At 37.9% G+C, this 16,795-nt stretch overlaps 1 protein-coding gene across 4 annotated transcripts in view; it reads left to right on the forward strand.

Moving 5' to 3' along the window:
- The first annotated feature begins 2,880 nt into the window (after window positions 1-2,880).
- Window positions 2,881-16,795, forward strand: part of inf2 (inverted formin 2) — a 38,989-nt gene continuing 25,074 nt past the window's right edge. For 3 of the 4 annotated variants that reach the window (XM_058399189.1, XM_058399190.1, XM_058399191.1), the window contains exons 1-2: window positions 2,891-3,062; window positions 15,942-16,372. In XM_058399189.1, coding sequence (XP_058255172.1) covers window positions 15,976-16,372 — 397 coding nt within the window. In that variant the 5' untranslated portion in view covers window positions 2,891-3,062; window positions 15,942-15,975. Of the gene's footprint in view, window positions 3,063-15,941; window positions 16,373-16,795 lie in introns of all 4 variants that reach the window. The other variant, XM_058399192.1, reaches the window with a different exon arrangement.

Below are 16,795 nucleotides of genomic sequence, written 5' to 3' on the forward strand. Positions count from 1 at the left end.
ACATGACTAAATTGTCCCTAGGTGTGAATGAGCATGTGATTTTGCGTGTATAATACCATGTTTATTATTATTATTATTATTATTATTATTATTATCATCATCATCATCCACGGTCTCAAGTTTGTTACAAGTGATGTTACCGTATGTAGAGTGCATTGTCGTAAAAAAACAAAAAACAGTTACAGTAAGCGCCCAGCAGATGGCGGTATTTGCTTAAACTGACTAGATTAGCAGAAACGTTGGGGTTCAGACAGGAATTTGTGTTTAGAACCTAAAAAATGAGACTGAAATTTTGGCATTTGTTCCTGAGATGCTCCAGCGTTTGTTATAGAATATACATGAACAAAGAACATCTTCAAGAGACCATGTAGCTCTAAAACAAGCTCAGGTCAGAATTCTTAAAAAGTAACAATCATGGCTTGGTTATAAAACCTTCAGTTATCCCATTGGGCATCATTATACATGTCATTCTATCCAAATGGAAAACTGTAATTTTGCCTAGAGGACTACAACCAGCATAAGTCAGTAATGAGTTAAGAGGGGATTAGTTAAAGAAGCAACCAATATAGGACATATAGTCTAAATTTAACCCAATTCAATTCAGCTTATAACACAACACAGCAAACTTCGGGGCGCCAATACTTGTGCACTGTATATGTACTGCACTTTTTATTCTTTTTTTGTCTTCCAGTAGTTATGTTATATTCAGTCAGTGTGATGTTTGTTGAAGGTTTGATGGTGATGCACAGCATCCACATACCCCTGGGACAAATCTTAAGTTTAAATCACTTTCACTCCATTTTTGTGCCAGGAATCAGATAATGTTACTGGTCGCATGCCTTCGTGCATATACATTTACCATCTTAATTGGATAAAAAGCTATATGAAAGAATTTGACATAGCCTCTATATAACAAAGCTATAATTTCAGAGCTAAACATTGATATTCTCTGCTTTTAACTATGCTAACGTCTCTGTACCGTGAACCCTTTTAATTCTTTAGTTGTAACTAAGACCAAGGATAACATCAGTCTCAAACTCTGTTGGGAGGAGATATAGCTTTTTAATATGTATAATGTAATATGTAATATTATATATAAATGTAAACAAACAGGAAAAATAAGTAAGTGCTAATTTAGGTATTTCAGGAAGAGGTAGGTCTTCAGCCGTCAACTGAAGACAGTCAGAGACTCTCCAGAACAGAAAAAAATCTCCATGAGTATCTACCTTGTACCCTGAGAGATGGTGCGATCATTTGAGCAGTGGATTGGAGAGAACGTGGTGCAGTGGTAAGAGTGGTGAGTGCTTTGAGGTAAGAGGATGCTGGTCCATTTTTGGCTTTGTAGGCAAGCATCAGCGTTTTGTGTCTGATGTATGCAGCTACTGGAAGCCAGTGGGGTGGTGCAATGGGGTGGTGTGGGAGAATTTAGGCAGATTGAAAACAAGTTGCATGAGTGCACTTTGGATTATTTGCAGAGGCTGAATTGTCTTCAGAGCTTGACTTGACAGCAGAGAGGCAGTAGTCCAGTTTTGAAATGACAAGAAAGTCCCTCAGCGGCCTGTGTGGATAAAAATGGCCGAATCCTTCTGTTGTAAATCTGTGCATATTCATTGCATGTTCTCATTGCGTTTTGGGGGTTTCCTCTGGTAATCCGGTTTCCTCCCAGAGAACAAAGACATGTGTTGAAAGCTGATTAGCATCTCTAAATACCCCATAGTGTGTGAATGGGTGTGTGAATGATTGTGCCCTTTGATGGTTTGGTTTCCCCAACCTTGTGTCTAGGGTCTCCATGTGACCCTGTGCAGGAAGGAAGCTTCATGGAAGCTCATGTCCTTCAAAAGTATATTTTAACACTACATAAAAATTACAAATTTAAAAAATAAATATTTATTGATTGCAAGGCTTTTCAATAAATTAGTTTCAAATATTGTTTTTTTAGGCTTTTCCGTCAAAAAACTTTTGTGCTGAGATCTCAAATTCTATTCATGCCTCTCACCAGCATGTTATTTAAAACATTCCCCTCTTCTGCTCAAACCTCTCCTCCGCTCATGTGTTGGCTTGAGGCACATTTTTGTCTCGGGTGTGTCCAGATAAAAATCATCCCTGTATTATCACAATGCAATAAATGCCAAAATGTTGAGTGATTTTTGTGTCTCCTCTACGACTTTCTATTGATTTCTAATGAACATACTCTTTTAAACCAAAAACATGATTTTATTTACCATGTATACCTATTTTCCACTTTAATGAAAACATCTGCATATCTGCTTATTCATGCCATTTGAATAAACGCTTGCAGGTAGAGGTCAAGAGCTTCAGTTCACATGGAACATAAAAAAATGAGGGGAAAGCAACAACAATGAAAAATACTAAGCATACATTTTTTTATTTCATCACCACCGCCAGACATTTCCTGCAAAAAAAAAAAAATTGAAATGAATTTCTAATTTAGATCTAATGTATATCTAATATTAACATGATATTTTAATCATTTCAGTGGAACTCTCATCAATGTATTTTATTATATCATGATTAATATTTAGTTACAAAGTTATATTGAATGTTATATTAATATAGATATATGTTTGATGGTAAATTGTGCCTTAAATGATTAATGTCCTGCAGAATGCAAATGCAGTGTAGAGATTTAATGAAAACAGTCACAGAACCTGAAGCAAAAACTGAGACAGGAAATAAGTTACAAACAACACCCCAAATATATGTTCTCCTAGAGATCAACAAAATGTTTCCACAAGGTCAAATCAGTCAAATATACCTAATCTTGTGGACACACACACACATACTGTACAGCAGTGGTCAGGACGTGGCTCCTGATGAGCCGGCAATTCCAGTGAGGGTGGAGTGACCAAAACTGTGTGTGTGTGTGTCTGTGTGTGTGTGGGAGAGAGAGAGAGAGAGAGAGAGAGAGAGAGACTATGGTATGAATCATGGTCTCACATCTACGCTCCATCACAGTAGCGATAGGGCTCGCCTGCCTGCCTGTGATGTGGATGTAAGGGGAAAACAGGAACAATTTACTGGAGCACTTTAATGAAACAGAGGTAAGACTGCATGCCTACTCTCCTTCCATCGTGCTGTCGTATAAAAACAAAACAAAACGATCGATTCATGCCGAAGTCGCTTTCCGAAGTTAGACGATTTAGAAAAAGTGAAGCCCTAAAATTCGCCATATTTAGCAACTTGAAACCATGAAATGTGCCATTTCCAGAGCTCGCGCTCGCCCCCCCGTTATTATTCCATTATAACAGTGTCCTGCAGAGGATTTTAGAGCTGGTCATCTGGAAATAGTAGCCTGTGTGTATATATAGCACAGTGACTTTGACCTAAATGTTGATAGAATTTTTTACCTTGAAGGTAAAACACATGCACAAGGACTGCACAAGGACTGCAGCTCTGTCCTTTTTTTTAAAAAAAAAAAAACACTGTCCTGCAGATTGCATGTGTTTGCTAGCATTCTCAGGATATTCGTGTAGGCTAGTGCTTGTCTAGTCTTGTGTTAATGTGTAACAAAACGACAACTTGGTGTTTATCATCTGGGTAGTGTCTTGATTATGAGCGACACGTTGTGTACATGTTCAGTGTGAGCTTGATGTGTATCAGCACTAGACATTCTTCACATCCAGGTCACGTGATCACTGCCTCCATGCTGTTTTCCAGCTGCTTGACTCCTACATTAGGAAAGTGTCCAGTGATGTAACACTCTAGGTCAGGGTGTATTTGACTCAAATTTGTGAAGATTCAATTCTATAAAGTGCCTGATTGTAATAGAATTAAGACTGACGTGTTTCCTAGTGCTGTAACACTTTTGACCAGAACCATGGACTCTGAACAGATGACATTAATTTGAAATTAATTTGTCCAAATATAGGTATATAATATAACCCTAGGTAGCCTTATCCAGAAGTGAAAGGACATTACAGACCAGTTAAGGGTTAAGAGCCTTGCTCAGCAATGGTAGCTTGTCAGGGCTGGGACTTGAACTCATACGAGTTGAACTCATAGTATTCTGTTCAGTAGTCCAAGCAGTTATTTTATTCAGCATTGTGCAATAAAGAAAAAAACATCCAGTATGAGGCAGTTTTGCTGACAGAAGTGCCTGAGTGAGGTCAGAGTTGAATGGTGAGACTGGTTGAGCTGAAAGTGCATCTGAAAATTTGCAGGAATTGCATGATGCTGTCATGTCAACAGGGGCCAGGGATATTTCCAGCATCTTGTAGAATCCGTACCAAGTATTAGCAGAGTGTTCAGTGAGTGTAGATGCTTGTGAAAGGGTTAAAGCCACAATATAGAACATGCTAAAACAAGAGTAAAGAAAAGTAAAGTTGCTGATCTATACCCAGTTTTCCATATGGTGATCAGCTATGCTACAGATTTTTTTTAATGTGCTCAGTTTGGTCCAGTCAAATACATTGCCCCTCTTGATGACACCTGCTCTACATTTTGTACATTAAAAAAAAAAAACATAGATAATTAGGATCAGGGTCACTATGAACCTGTTTACTATATGATGTGTATAAACATTTGTTGATAATGAGTGGCCTTCAAGGAGTGATACAGAGTAAATGTATTAGAGTGTGTTCTGAAATTGGTATCAGGTCAGATTAGATATATTGTGCAATCCCATCTCTGTTGTGCTTAATGTTGTATATGTAGACACCACCAAGATCTTGCACTTTGGTATTTGCCATTGCACCACTCACATAACAGAAACTTGCTCAGCTGTGTTCCTGTCTGGAGGAGAGTATCGGATGTCGGTATTGTATCCAAAAAATAAATGGGGAAAACAGGATTGGTGCATGCCTAGTAGTGTGTCCTTTCCTTTTTAAATAAGGAAATTCTGTCATATGAGCTGGGAGCACTGAATGGCAGAGTCTAAGATCTCCATTATTTTCACTTGTTATCAATCTCTGAATAATAAGCAAACAGGAATAATGCACAAAGGTCTATTCACAATCATTTCAAATATGAACATTTGGTTTGTGGGGGCAAAGCATGAAAAAAAAAAGCTGAAGTGTGAAAATCTTATCCTACCATTTGAACAATTATCACATTATAACTCAAGAGTGGAATGTACTAACACCATCAAATTCTAAGTAAGACTTGATTTAGATACATATATTCAATTACAAGCAACTCTTTCAGAGTAATACAAGTCTACAGACCGTAGTCAGAGCAGGTCTGGAGGACATAACATGACTGAAGACAGCCATTATTATCTACTCAGTGTCTGAGAAAGGATTTTAGGTATATCCCAAATAAATAGTTTGAGTAGTGTATTCACATTTAAAGTTCTAACACGGAGAAAAGATGTGCAGTTCAAGTACCCAGAGGATGAACCTATTCAAACAAAAAAAAATAGTGTGGAATGTCGGACACTTCAAGCACTCAATGCTCGCAGCTTTGCTTATGTAGCAGGAGGGGGCGGGGCTTCAAGATGCTGACACTGGATGAGAAAAACTTTTCAAGATGGCTGACGACATACAAAGGAAAAAGAGACAGTAGTAGAGGTCATTTCTGTCCTGGAGACAGACAAGAAAAACCAGAAGAACCACAGACCAAGGTCTTTAATGTAGACCATTTGCAGAGGAAATCAATCCTTATTATTTGTTTAGGTTCCACACCAAGATTACTGCAACACCACTGAGAGGCAATGCAATTAAATAGAGCTTAATGGTTACATTTCTGTTTTAGTGGCAAGAAGATTTTGAATTCTATCCCCAGGACTGCAAAAGAGCCACTGTTTGACCCCTCACCTTCATGACTGACCCTGACCTGGTTATCTGGCACTAACAATTCCTTTCAAGTTGCAATATGCAATAAAATATTTTTAGTATATGTGTACAGATATACACAGTAGGGTCCAAAAGTCTGAGACCGCATGGAAACTCTTGGAAATAGTTCTAGCATTGTGTTCTTGAAATATTTTAGAACACGGCAAGCAAATGTTGCTTGAATCTTGAATATATAAAGTATTATTCACAATTCTGCACTATTTCAAGATTCCTATTGAAATGTAAGCAAATGTGTGATATTAACCATGTTAACTGCTTTGTACAAAAGGTCAGATTTTCCTCAGGTCTAATCTCCACTACTGAAGCATGTGACATTCCTCTGGATTTTATCTAAACTCGACTCGACTGCACACCGTCATTAAGAAACCCTGAAGTTCATGTAAATATTTTTAAGATTCTACTTATTACTCAAGTTGTTGTCTATAATATAATTTGTCGTGAAAAATATTGTACTAATTCATAAGAGAATGAAACAAAGAAGCATTTTCACTATTCATACCTTCTGACTCCACTGTATGCATACATATATAAAGACAGTGAGAGTAAAACCTTTATACCAGTGCACTGGTGTTCGAAATTAACTTATCAAACATTTTCAAATCAGTGTGAGATGTCATTGAAGGTAACACCTTCATAGATGCTTCTCAGAGAGCAGAAATGGGTTTGATATTACCATTTAAAGCTTTTTTGATTATTTTTTTTCTATGGATATCTAGGTTAAAACAGAAATACTCATGAAAAACTACAAATTCTTACAGCTCTGAATGTCTACTTGAGCCATTATGAGCCATTAATCCCCACTGTGGAATGTAACATGACAAAGAAATTCAGTGTTTAACAAGGACACCACCAAAATAGGCAGAATTCTTTTTTTTTTTTGTTATTCAGTTAATAATTGTGTGAAATGTTTATTCAGAAATCTACAAAAATATCTTGCAGGCTGGCAAGGTGATCCTACATGGATACCATAAAAATGCTGTGAATGGTCCTTCATGGAAATCCTAAAGATTCCACTTACTAAAAACATCTTATATCTAAACTATGTAGTGAAGAACTTCACTTGCTGTATTCATAAAAACTTGCTCCTTTCAACTCACTTCGCACTGTTTTAATCCACAGTATAAAACTGTGGAAGAGTAATAACTTATAATTTTACTCTCTTATTTCATCCAATAGAAGATGGGTTCCCTTCTGGTTCCTCTAAAGGTTCATTCCTTGTATCATTTGAGTGACTTATTCATCTCTTGTGTCATCCCTAGGGTTCTAGGTCTAAATCAATGGTGATATCAAACCCATTTCTGCTCTCTGAGACGTCCCAAGTGGACCTGTCCCCATCTGGATTTCTGTAAAGCTGCTTTGTGATCATGTCTATTGTTAACAGCACTATATAAATAGCATTGAAATGACTTTCCAAACTCCACTGTCCAATATCAAAATTCCACTCAAAATAGCTATGAAAACAAAATAGCACAAGTAACCACCATCAACGGTATTACCACTGTGGGAGAGTACATGGATGTGCTCTATAAATGATCTTTCCTAACTGGTTATGGAAACTTTTCGGTTTGGGAAATAAATCAAAGGATATTTTTCCCCCCTTTACAGCAGTGTGAGAGTAGACTAGAGATTCTTCAATAGTCACCATTTTGAGTTCATGTTAACTTTGCTAGTGCATTCGTTAGAAAAATACATTATTCAAAATAATGCATTACCAGTGCTTCATGTAATGGAGTAGCCACTAATTAGAAGGATATTAAGCCATTGGGTCAGACATAGTTAAAATAAGTGTTAATTTTTTTAAGTAAATGTCTTAAAACTTTGAAAAGGTTGGAAAGCTTTTCACTCAGAGGATTTAATTTATCTTTTATTTTTTATAGCATGTATACTTGGAAGCTTTTAACTTACCATCTAAAAAGTTAACTCAGTGGTGAAACCGTATAAACATGTCTAGTAGAACATTCTTGGCACAAAACTTTTTCTTGGCGTTTAACTACTTCCTTAGAAATACTGACACAACAATGACTTGTTAGGAAACCATTATGCAATACAAAGAACAATATTTGCATATAAAGGTAAATGTGAAAAAAATGTAAATAGTTTTATAAGGTCTTATATGGAACCGAAATCCTTATACAGTTATATGAAATATTTAGCTACTTTCACGCATACAGTGATTTTATTAAGTCACCAGTCGCTATACTATAAAGTTTTCAGTAGACGTCCCTACTTCTTGTTGTCATAGTAATACTTTTTTATCAGCAGCTGGGGCAACTAGCAAATTAATTTTGCCAGTAAAATGAATTATTCTGGAGGAAGATTTGGTGTCTGAATAATAAAATTCAGCAGTGTATATCTGCATCATATCCTATGAGATGTAGGAGAAGCAGTGTGTGCTTTTTGCTATGATCATGTGCACTCTACTGTCTTCACCTCAAATCGTGGTCACTGTACCAAGTCGCACCATATTTGAATACAGTTAAACTTTTCTCAACTTTGTGTCATGTAGCTGGACACACCCACATCTAGTCACCAGGTTGCTGTCGCTTATGTCTCTGGAGGTCAGAAGCACTTACTGAAAATGAATAATCTCTGATCGCTTTGTCGCTGTACGACGTTGTATGTGTGAACGTAGCATAAACATTAATGATGGGTTTAGGCAGATCTGAGAATGCAAGGTGCAGCTGAGATCCTTGGAAATCTGCAGTTAACATAGAATTAAAAGTGCAGGTTTTCAATGTAGCATTTTGGTCTTAGAGACAGAGAGTACAACAAAGGCAACAGGGCGTGTAAGCTCACGGAAAAACTAATACAAAAAGAACTGCACATAGGAGTAAACAAGGAGGAGTCAGTGTAACTGATGTGTATTGTGTACTGGCAGTAGGATTCAGTATAATTATTTACTTTATCTGAGTGCTTTTCTGTCTGTGTGGCTTTGAGTGAGACATGGCTGATGTTTGTACTTTGAGATTGTGCTATCAAGACAAGACAGTCATTCACAGAGGAAGGATGACACATTTCCATGGTTCCCTTAATCCAATGTCCCAGCCAGTAAACATCAACTTCCAGTGATTTCCTGAATAGAATGATACAACACAAAGGTTGTCCTTGACTGACTTGATGTGACAGTTAACAAAATGTTTACATTTCTGTTTAACTTAATTTATGTTACTTCTATAATGGATCCAGAAATCATGATGATGCTCATACTTATATATTGCTCAGAAGCTGCTGGTTACACGACTATATACAGCTGTATAAAGGAAATGATTTTTAATCACACTCTCCAGTGTTACCCAGATGAGGATGGGTTCCCTTTGGTTCCTCTCAAGGTTTCTTCCTCATATCATCTCAGGGAGTTTTTCATTGCCATCATTTTCTCTGGCTTACTCATTAGGGACAAACATGAATTAAAATTAAATTTAAACTATGTTTAAATATATATAATATATATGTCTGTAAAGCTGCTTTGAGACAGTGTCCATTATTAAAAGCACTATAAATTGAATCATCATTAAATATCCGAGTACGTCGGGCATCTTTCGTCTCAGCAACACTTCCAAATTGACTAATGTGTTTATAGACTTTGTCGCAAACACAGTGTGACTGGAAAAAGATGTGATCAGACAAATGTAGGTTAGCACCCAAGAGAGCATTCACTCTTACACACTGCTGCAGTGTCAGCTTCAGCATTCAAGAAATATAAAAGATGCATCAAGTAGCATTTCTTTCCCCTCAAGTGACTGTATTTCAGGGGGAAGAACATGTCAGGATCACATGAGATACGGCATCGAAAAGGAGAAACAGCATAACTTTGTTGTTATGGTAACGTATTTCCTTTTTTGCCATTGTTCACTCTTTAAAAAGGAAGCACTGAGCACTGCATGGACGTCCTTACATCCTGTAAAAATGAAAGCATTTGAGCAAGCAATACTTCTTGAAAGCAAAATAGCATACTAAGAGGGAAAAAAACATTCGTGGTCATTAGGGTGGTGCCTTTGTACCTTTAGTATCTTTGTACTGTGTATGTGTCAATTAAAGGTGAATTTTTCTCTTATTTCATACAAATAATGACTGTTTAAATGCCAGTTAGTCAGAACTAATCTCACAAATAGGCTTAAGTAAGTGATTGAAAAGAACGTGAATGCTTGCTGTTGTGTGCATTTCAGTCTCCGTCACAGATAAGAAATAAGCCTAATTCTTTTTGTTCAGTTACTAATTAACTTTGCATTAGAAAGGCGATTCTTAAATCCTTTTTAATTTGGAGGAATTGGAAACTCATGCCAGACTTGATTAACTGCAGGACTGTGCTTTAGCTGTTGTTGTGTATCTGAATAAAGCTTTGTCAGGCAACCTCAGAATCAGAACCTAAACCAGCACACATGATTAGAACCCAGGGCATTGCTGGTTCTCACTGTGAAGAGGTATTGTCTGTAAAGAGACTGCAGTAACACTTTGCGTGGGCATCACCAAGCACTTACTGGCAGCAACAGAGAAGCTGCCTGAACAAAAGTGCCAACTGGCAAGCAACCATTTTTCCGTAAGAGAACAAAAATGCTTTTTAAACAGGATTATTGAAGACATTTTTTAAGAGTATAGTGAAGAGCATGCTTGTGTGTTTGTTGTGAGCTGTGATTCTTTTTTCTAAATTGCATTTCATAAGATTAATTAAGGAAAATAATAATAATAATAATAATAATAAAGAAAAAAAAAACTTATTTGCATGATTGTGTGCTGTTGCATACATTCCACACTTCTTGGTCATCCTCGGTTTCTTTAAGCTTTAGGAAGATACTAATTCTTATCTTTAGCCTGTCCTTTTTAAGAAGTGTTTGGTGTAATGTTTAGCAAAGGTTTACTTATTGGCACCTCTGACAGACCTGGAATTCCATTAGATGAATTCCAAGAGGATAGTGGCGTGGTGTGTAGCACTGCTACGTCAGTCCCTGGCTTGATACTGCACTTGGATCTGTCTGGAGTTCAGCATGTTTTCTGCATGGGTTAAAACATGCTAGTAGGTGGATTGACGACACTGGCTATCGTCATGCCATCGTAGTGTTCCTGGGATGTTCCCACGATGCTCCAGATCCACTGTGACCCTGACCCGGATACAATTTTTAATGAATCTATGACAGTAGAAGCTTTGGTGAATTATTCATTGTTGGATTAAAACGAGGACAAAACAGGAGTGGTGGTGACCCGGGTTCAATTCGTATTGAATTTTATACATAGTTAGCATTCATTCTGACATAAGTACCCCATTGTCCAGAGTAAATCCATTGGCAGCAAAGTGCTTGCAGGCTGTGCTTTGTGCTTAAACTGTTCCCATTACACAGCATCATATGTGCAGAATGAGCCCCCTGTTCACATGATGTTCAAAATATTGTATGCCCTATGCTGCTGCTTTTTTTGCTTACATGACATGCTTTATGGTCACAATCTAATAGATTTAATCTTAAAGAAGCTTTAAACCATTTTTCCTTTCTACAAATAAATGGTATAAGGTTTGGTGTGTTTTAGTAATGCAGTGCCCTTTTAGGTATTTTCCTTTGCTGAAAATTTGTGTTTGGATCAATGAGAGCCATGTAGAAGATTGTTAGTCATGTTTCCTTATTCAAAAAAGCTCAAAAAGTGTTGCTGCCTTACAGCTCTGGGGGTCAGGGTTACTGTCTGTGTGGAGTTCTCCTCACATGTTCTCCTTTTGTCCATGTAGGTTTCCTTTGGGTTCACTGGTTCCTTCCTCTTCTCAAATCATGCCAGTAGGAGGACTAGCTAGAGAGAGAGAGAGAGAGAGACAGAGTATAAAAATGTGGTATCCAGACACTGGGTATTGTGGCTTAATAAATTAAAAGAATAAAAATAAAGACCTAAGTGCTGCTCGGGTGTAGAAAGACCCCCTTTGTGCTCTTCAGTTTGGGGATTCTACTTGTTGAATACTGCTGAATACATCTGAAGCACTCAAGAACTTCTTAAGTTATTCAACAGTAGTTATCTTAGTTTGGATTTGTGGGCCAAGAAAATGAAATATTTAAAGGTGTCATCTGTGGGAGAAGAGCAAAAATAAAACATTCAGCCTTTGCAGACGTAACTAAAAAAAAGCACATTTTGGGACAGTGAAGGAAACAGGAAACAAATACAGCATATTTTTCTCTAGAAGGTGACATGAACTGATTGACACAAGAAGAAATTTCCGCTCTTTCCAGTGCTAGTCATCTGTTATGTCAGCTCAAAAATCTAGCTGCAGTAGTGTTTAGCTTCAGTGTGGACAACTGTGCGATAACAGCTCAGAGTTTCCAACTTCATGAAATTTCCTGCGTGACCACATCTTTCTCAAAATAGCAGGATCATTTTACAGCACATTTGGTAAAATATTCTCAGTTTGCTCACAGCCATTACAGTGCCTGTGGAGAGCAGGCAGAGGACATACATTTGTTTTACACCAAATTCCATGAATTCTAACATCCAATCCTAACAGCATTGAGTGTTTCAGAATATATAAACAACTGCATATGAGTCATGAACATTGTTAATGCTGGAACAGGAAAAAACTTTGTAGTCATGAGGTGATGGTCTGTCAAATGAGAATGTGATATTTAGGCAATATTTTTCTGTTGCTAACATGAAGGATGGATAAATAATAGAGATGTCTGCAGAATTGAGTCTAGTGCCTAGCATTCTGGGGAAATGCCTGTGCATGAAGGGAATAAATGACTAAAAACTTGAGGTAAAGTGATGCTATGAAATGAAACAGAAATGTACACCCATCTACTCCAGCCACAGATGTTCTGTGAATTCTTCTCATTTGATAAGCTTGGCCATGGTTCACTGCACACACACACACACACACACATGCACATAAACATATGGCTGATCTGTGTATATATAAGTATGTGTGTGTGTACTGACAGGTTAAGTGAATAACACTGATTATCTCCTCATCTTGGCACCTGTTAGTGGGTGGAATATATTTGACAGCAAGTGAACATTTTGTCCTCAACGTTGTTAGAAGCAGGAAAAATGGACAAGCGTAAGGATTTGACAAGGGTTTGACAAGGACCAAATTGTGATGCAGACAACTGGATCAGAGCATCTCCAAAACTGCAGCTCTTGTGGGGTTTTCCCGGTCTGCAGTGGTCAGTATCTATCAAAAGTGGTCCAAGGAAGGGTTGAGCGTGGGGAGCGAAGGTTGGCCTGAGTGGTCGGTCCAATCCAACAGCCGCTACTGTTGCTCAAATTGCTGAAGAAGTTAATGCTGGTTCTGATAGAAAGGTGTCGCAGTGCATATACAGTGCATACACAGTGCATGATGGGTCAGGGCAAGTGGTCATAATGTTATGCCTGATCAGTGTATATATATATATATATATATATATATATATATATATATATATATATATATATATATAATGCCTTGGAAGAAGGACAAATGGGTCTGCGATTGTGAGATGACTGGATCACTGAAACGCCAAAACACCCTAACTTGTGAGGTGTTCTTGATATGTAGTGGTTAGTACCTAGCAAGTGACAGGGTCAAGGACATCTAGGCTCACTGAATATTGTGGGGAGCGAAGGCTAACCCGCCTGGTCCAAGCTCACAGAAGAGCTACTGTAGCATAAATTGCTGACAAAGTTCATGCTAGCTAGGTGAGAAAGGTTTTCTGAACACAGGGGACCCACAATATTAGGTAGGTGGATTTAATGTTATGGTTGATCAGTGCATACACTTCCCATGTATATATGCAAGATATATACAGTTTAAAAGGATTTGTCTAACAAAAAAAACAAAAGTCTTTGTGCTTACTGTTTCCTTCACATTTCTTGCCCCAACAAATCATCAACTGCTTTTCTCTTTTAGATGCATTTTATAGACCTACATGCTAAGTTCAGTTTGGTCAAAACATACAGTAAAACATTGTTGCTGTATACAAGGCATAAGGATTGAATAGATTATTAGTAAGCTCTTTTGGTCAAACAGCCGTAATGTTAAACACATTGTTTAGCCAAACCTCAAGGCCAAGATATGGGAACAGTTTAACTTTGTGGGTTTGCACATATCTCCATTACTTCCACCATCAAGTCGCCATCATTTTATAGCAAAATCTGTCCTAAGGCAGGACACTCAACAATAACATTGACCTATAAGCAAGAAATACTTCAATCATGTGAACCAAAAGTATAATAAAGGGCTATTTTTAGATCAAGGCATGGTCCTTTCAGATGGTTAACATAACCAACATAACAGGTTATGTCAAATGTAAAATCAGCCAGTCATGTACTTTGTTCAAACCACAGAAGAGGGAAGGGATGTCCATTTCAGTATAATACCATTAGGTCCAGGTAGATGTATAGCATCATGAAGTGTTTCTGTTTAGCAAATATCCAAGATCAAACCAAGTCAATTATAGTACTTTACTCCTCATCTAAAAGATTATTCAAGGAAACAAGAAAACATATCACAACCATGACCAGGATAAAATAATAAAAAAAATGTTTAAGTGAGTAGAAATGCTGCATAGACATGCTATTTCCCTGAAAGTTCCTGATGATGATAATACTCCAAATTCTTTACAGCAGAAATCAGAGCTAAGTGCAACATATCCAGAACAAGTCAAGTAGAGACAGGTAAAGGAGAAAGTTTATCTGGCTGTTGGAGAAAGCAAGGCAGAACCATAGGGGTTGAGATTACTAGAATATGTAAAAGGGGATTTTTTCACAAAATTCTGTCTCAAGCTTATTCCCTTATATACAGTATGTACAAACAGTACTGTACATACTTTTGTCTAAGCAGAGATTACCAAAAAGTTCATTGTTTCCTGAGAGATTCTTTGATCCTGTTCCAAACTGATGGTGTTTGGTGCATGTTTTGAATGTTTTGCTTTAATGGCGGTGGATTGGTGAATCAGTCTGTACTCAAAACATCATGTATTTTGAACTTGTGTCATATTCAAATGAAAATGGTGGTAAACAACATTTTATCTAACCCTAAACGATGGGAGTGAAGCAGAGCATAAGTATAAAAAAATATCTGTATGCCTGTTAGAACTGACATTTTCACAGATCCAAGCAGATTCATGTTAGTTCTGGAACAACAGAGTTTGTATGAAATCTTTCCCAGCATTCTGACAGCTAACAGCAAATGCAACAAGTAGTGTTAAATGATTTGTATTATGGGTTGAGCCTCGTGTCTTCTGCAGCTGACAGGACACCCTGCAGAGATTTGTAGGAGGAGTTGCTGAGCCACACTGTCACTGGGCAGATGTGCACAGCTGTCACTTCCTCCAATTGCAGCAGTCTAGTCTTGTTCCGATCTCGAATGCACCCTGGATGGAAGGTCAGTCACTCAGATCAGGGATCCAGTTGAACATGGCTGCGTCTGCTCACACCAAGTATCAACACTTAAATAATCCTTTTATATAATAGTGTGAGACACGCTGTTATTTTAAGCCGTCATGCACTGTATTAACCGAACATGGATGATTGCAAATATGTAAATAAGAATGTTAAGCCAGGGTTTAGTTATGTGACTTGCTATGTCATTGCCTGTTTTTTTGCCTTCACAACTAATGTTATCTACAAAGGCATTCACTATACAGTCAAAAGTATGTTGTCAACTGGTCTTCACACTTATATTTAGGCCTTCCCTAAATATGTAAACAATTGACGAAAACAGAGGTGTGTAGTCTTATCTGGAAAGGGTAAGTGTTGGTGCAGGCTTTCATTTCAATCAAGCTGAAGCCACACCTGAGTCTAGTGAAAGCCAAGATCAACTTATTAAGCATTTGTAATCAGTGTGGACTCTATTTGATTCAAGTGAAAACCTGCATCCACACCCCTGGTCTAAAGGAATTCATCTCGCTGGAACTAAGGGACATGTTCCAGCATGGCAGTGCTACTGGGTACAAACAGAGATCCAAAAAGACACACTATTTTTTATTCTTAATATCGTATGTAAAACCCTGCCTTGTGAGTCTTCTAGGATTGGCTTCAGGTCCCCCTAAGACCCAATAGGATACACAATGTAGAGAATGAATAGATGCAGATCCTATCTATTAGTATTACAACTTGCCTCATTTCAGTGTGCTCAACAAGTTGACCTGATCAGTTTGTATGTTTTTGTTTTTGTTCTAACAGTTCTTCCTCCATCATCATCTGAACCGGCTTCATCATGTCACTGAAGTCAATGCAGAAGAAATGGGCGGTGCTGAAATGTCACCTAGGTTCATCTCAGGACTCGGATTCAAGCACGCAGGAGGCCAACCTAGAGAATGCTGAACCCGAGCTGTGCATCCGCCTGCTGCAGGTGCCGACCGTGGTCAATTACTCTGGCCTGAAAAAGCGGCTGGAGGGCAGTGATCAGGCATGGATGGTACAGTTTCTCGAACTGTCAGGACTCGACCTGTTGTTGGAGGCCCTGGGTCGTCTCTCAGGTCGAGGCTGCTCACGCATCACCGACGCGCTGCTTCAGCTCACCTGCGTCAACTGTGTCAAGGCTGTAATGAACTCATCTATAGGGATCCATTTTATCATGGAAAATGAGGGTTACGTGCGTAAGCTCTCACAAGGTAAAATATTTGTATTTTTTGATAAAAATGGCCAGGACTGTACAACTATTTATATGGAGTTATCAATTTCCAGAAAGCCAAATTGTTTGCCTTTTAAAATTCTACATGAAAAGCAAAACATAACTATATATTTTTTTGTCTTCTTTTCATTATATCACGTAGTATCTAATATAGATCATTTTGATGGAAAAATCTCAAAGCTCCAGCATCCACTGCTTGATTGTGTGTTCGGGTTAATGTTTGTGTGGAGTTTCTGAGTATATGTTCTGTATGTACAAATGAATTTCCTTCAGGCTCTCTGATTTCCTTCCACAAAAACATGCTAGTAGGTGGACTGACTAAAATAAATTGTCCCTAGGTGTGAATGAGTGTGTGAGTGTGTGTCTGTATGATGCCCTGCAACGGACTGGCTTCCTGTTCAGG

Source organism: Hemibagrus wyckioides, linkage group LG09 (genome assembly GCF_019097595.1).
Source record: "Hemibagrus wyckioides isolate EC202008001 linkage group LG09, SWU_Hwy_1.0, whole genome shotgun sequence".
In the NCBI taxonomy this organism is placed as follows: domain Eukaryota; kingdom Metazoa; phylum Chordata; class Actinopteri; order Siluriformes; family Bagridae; genus Hemibagrus; species Hemibagrus wyckioides.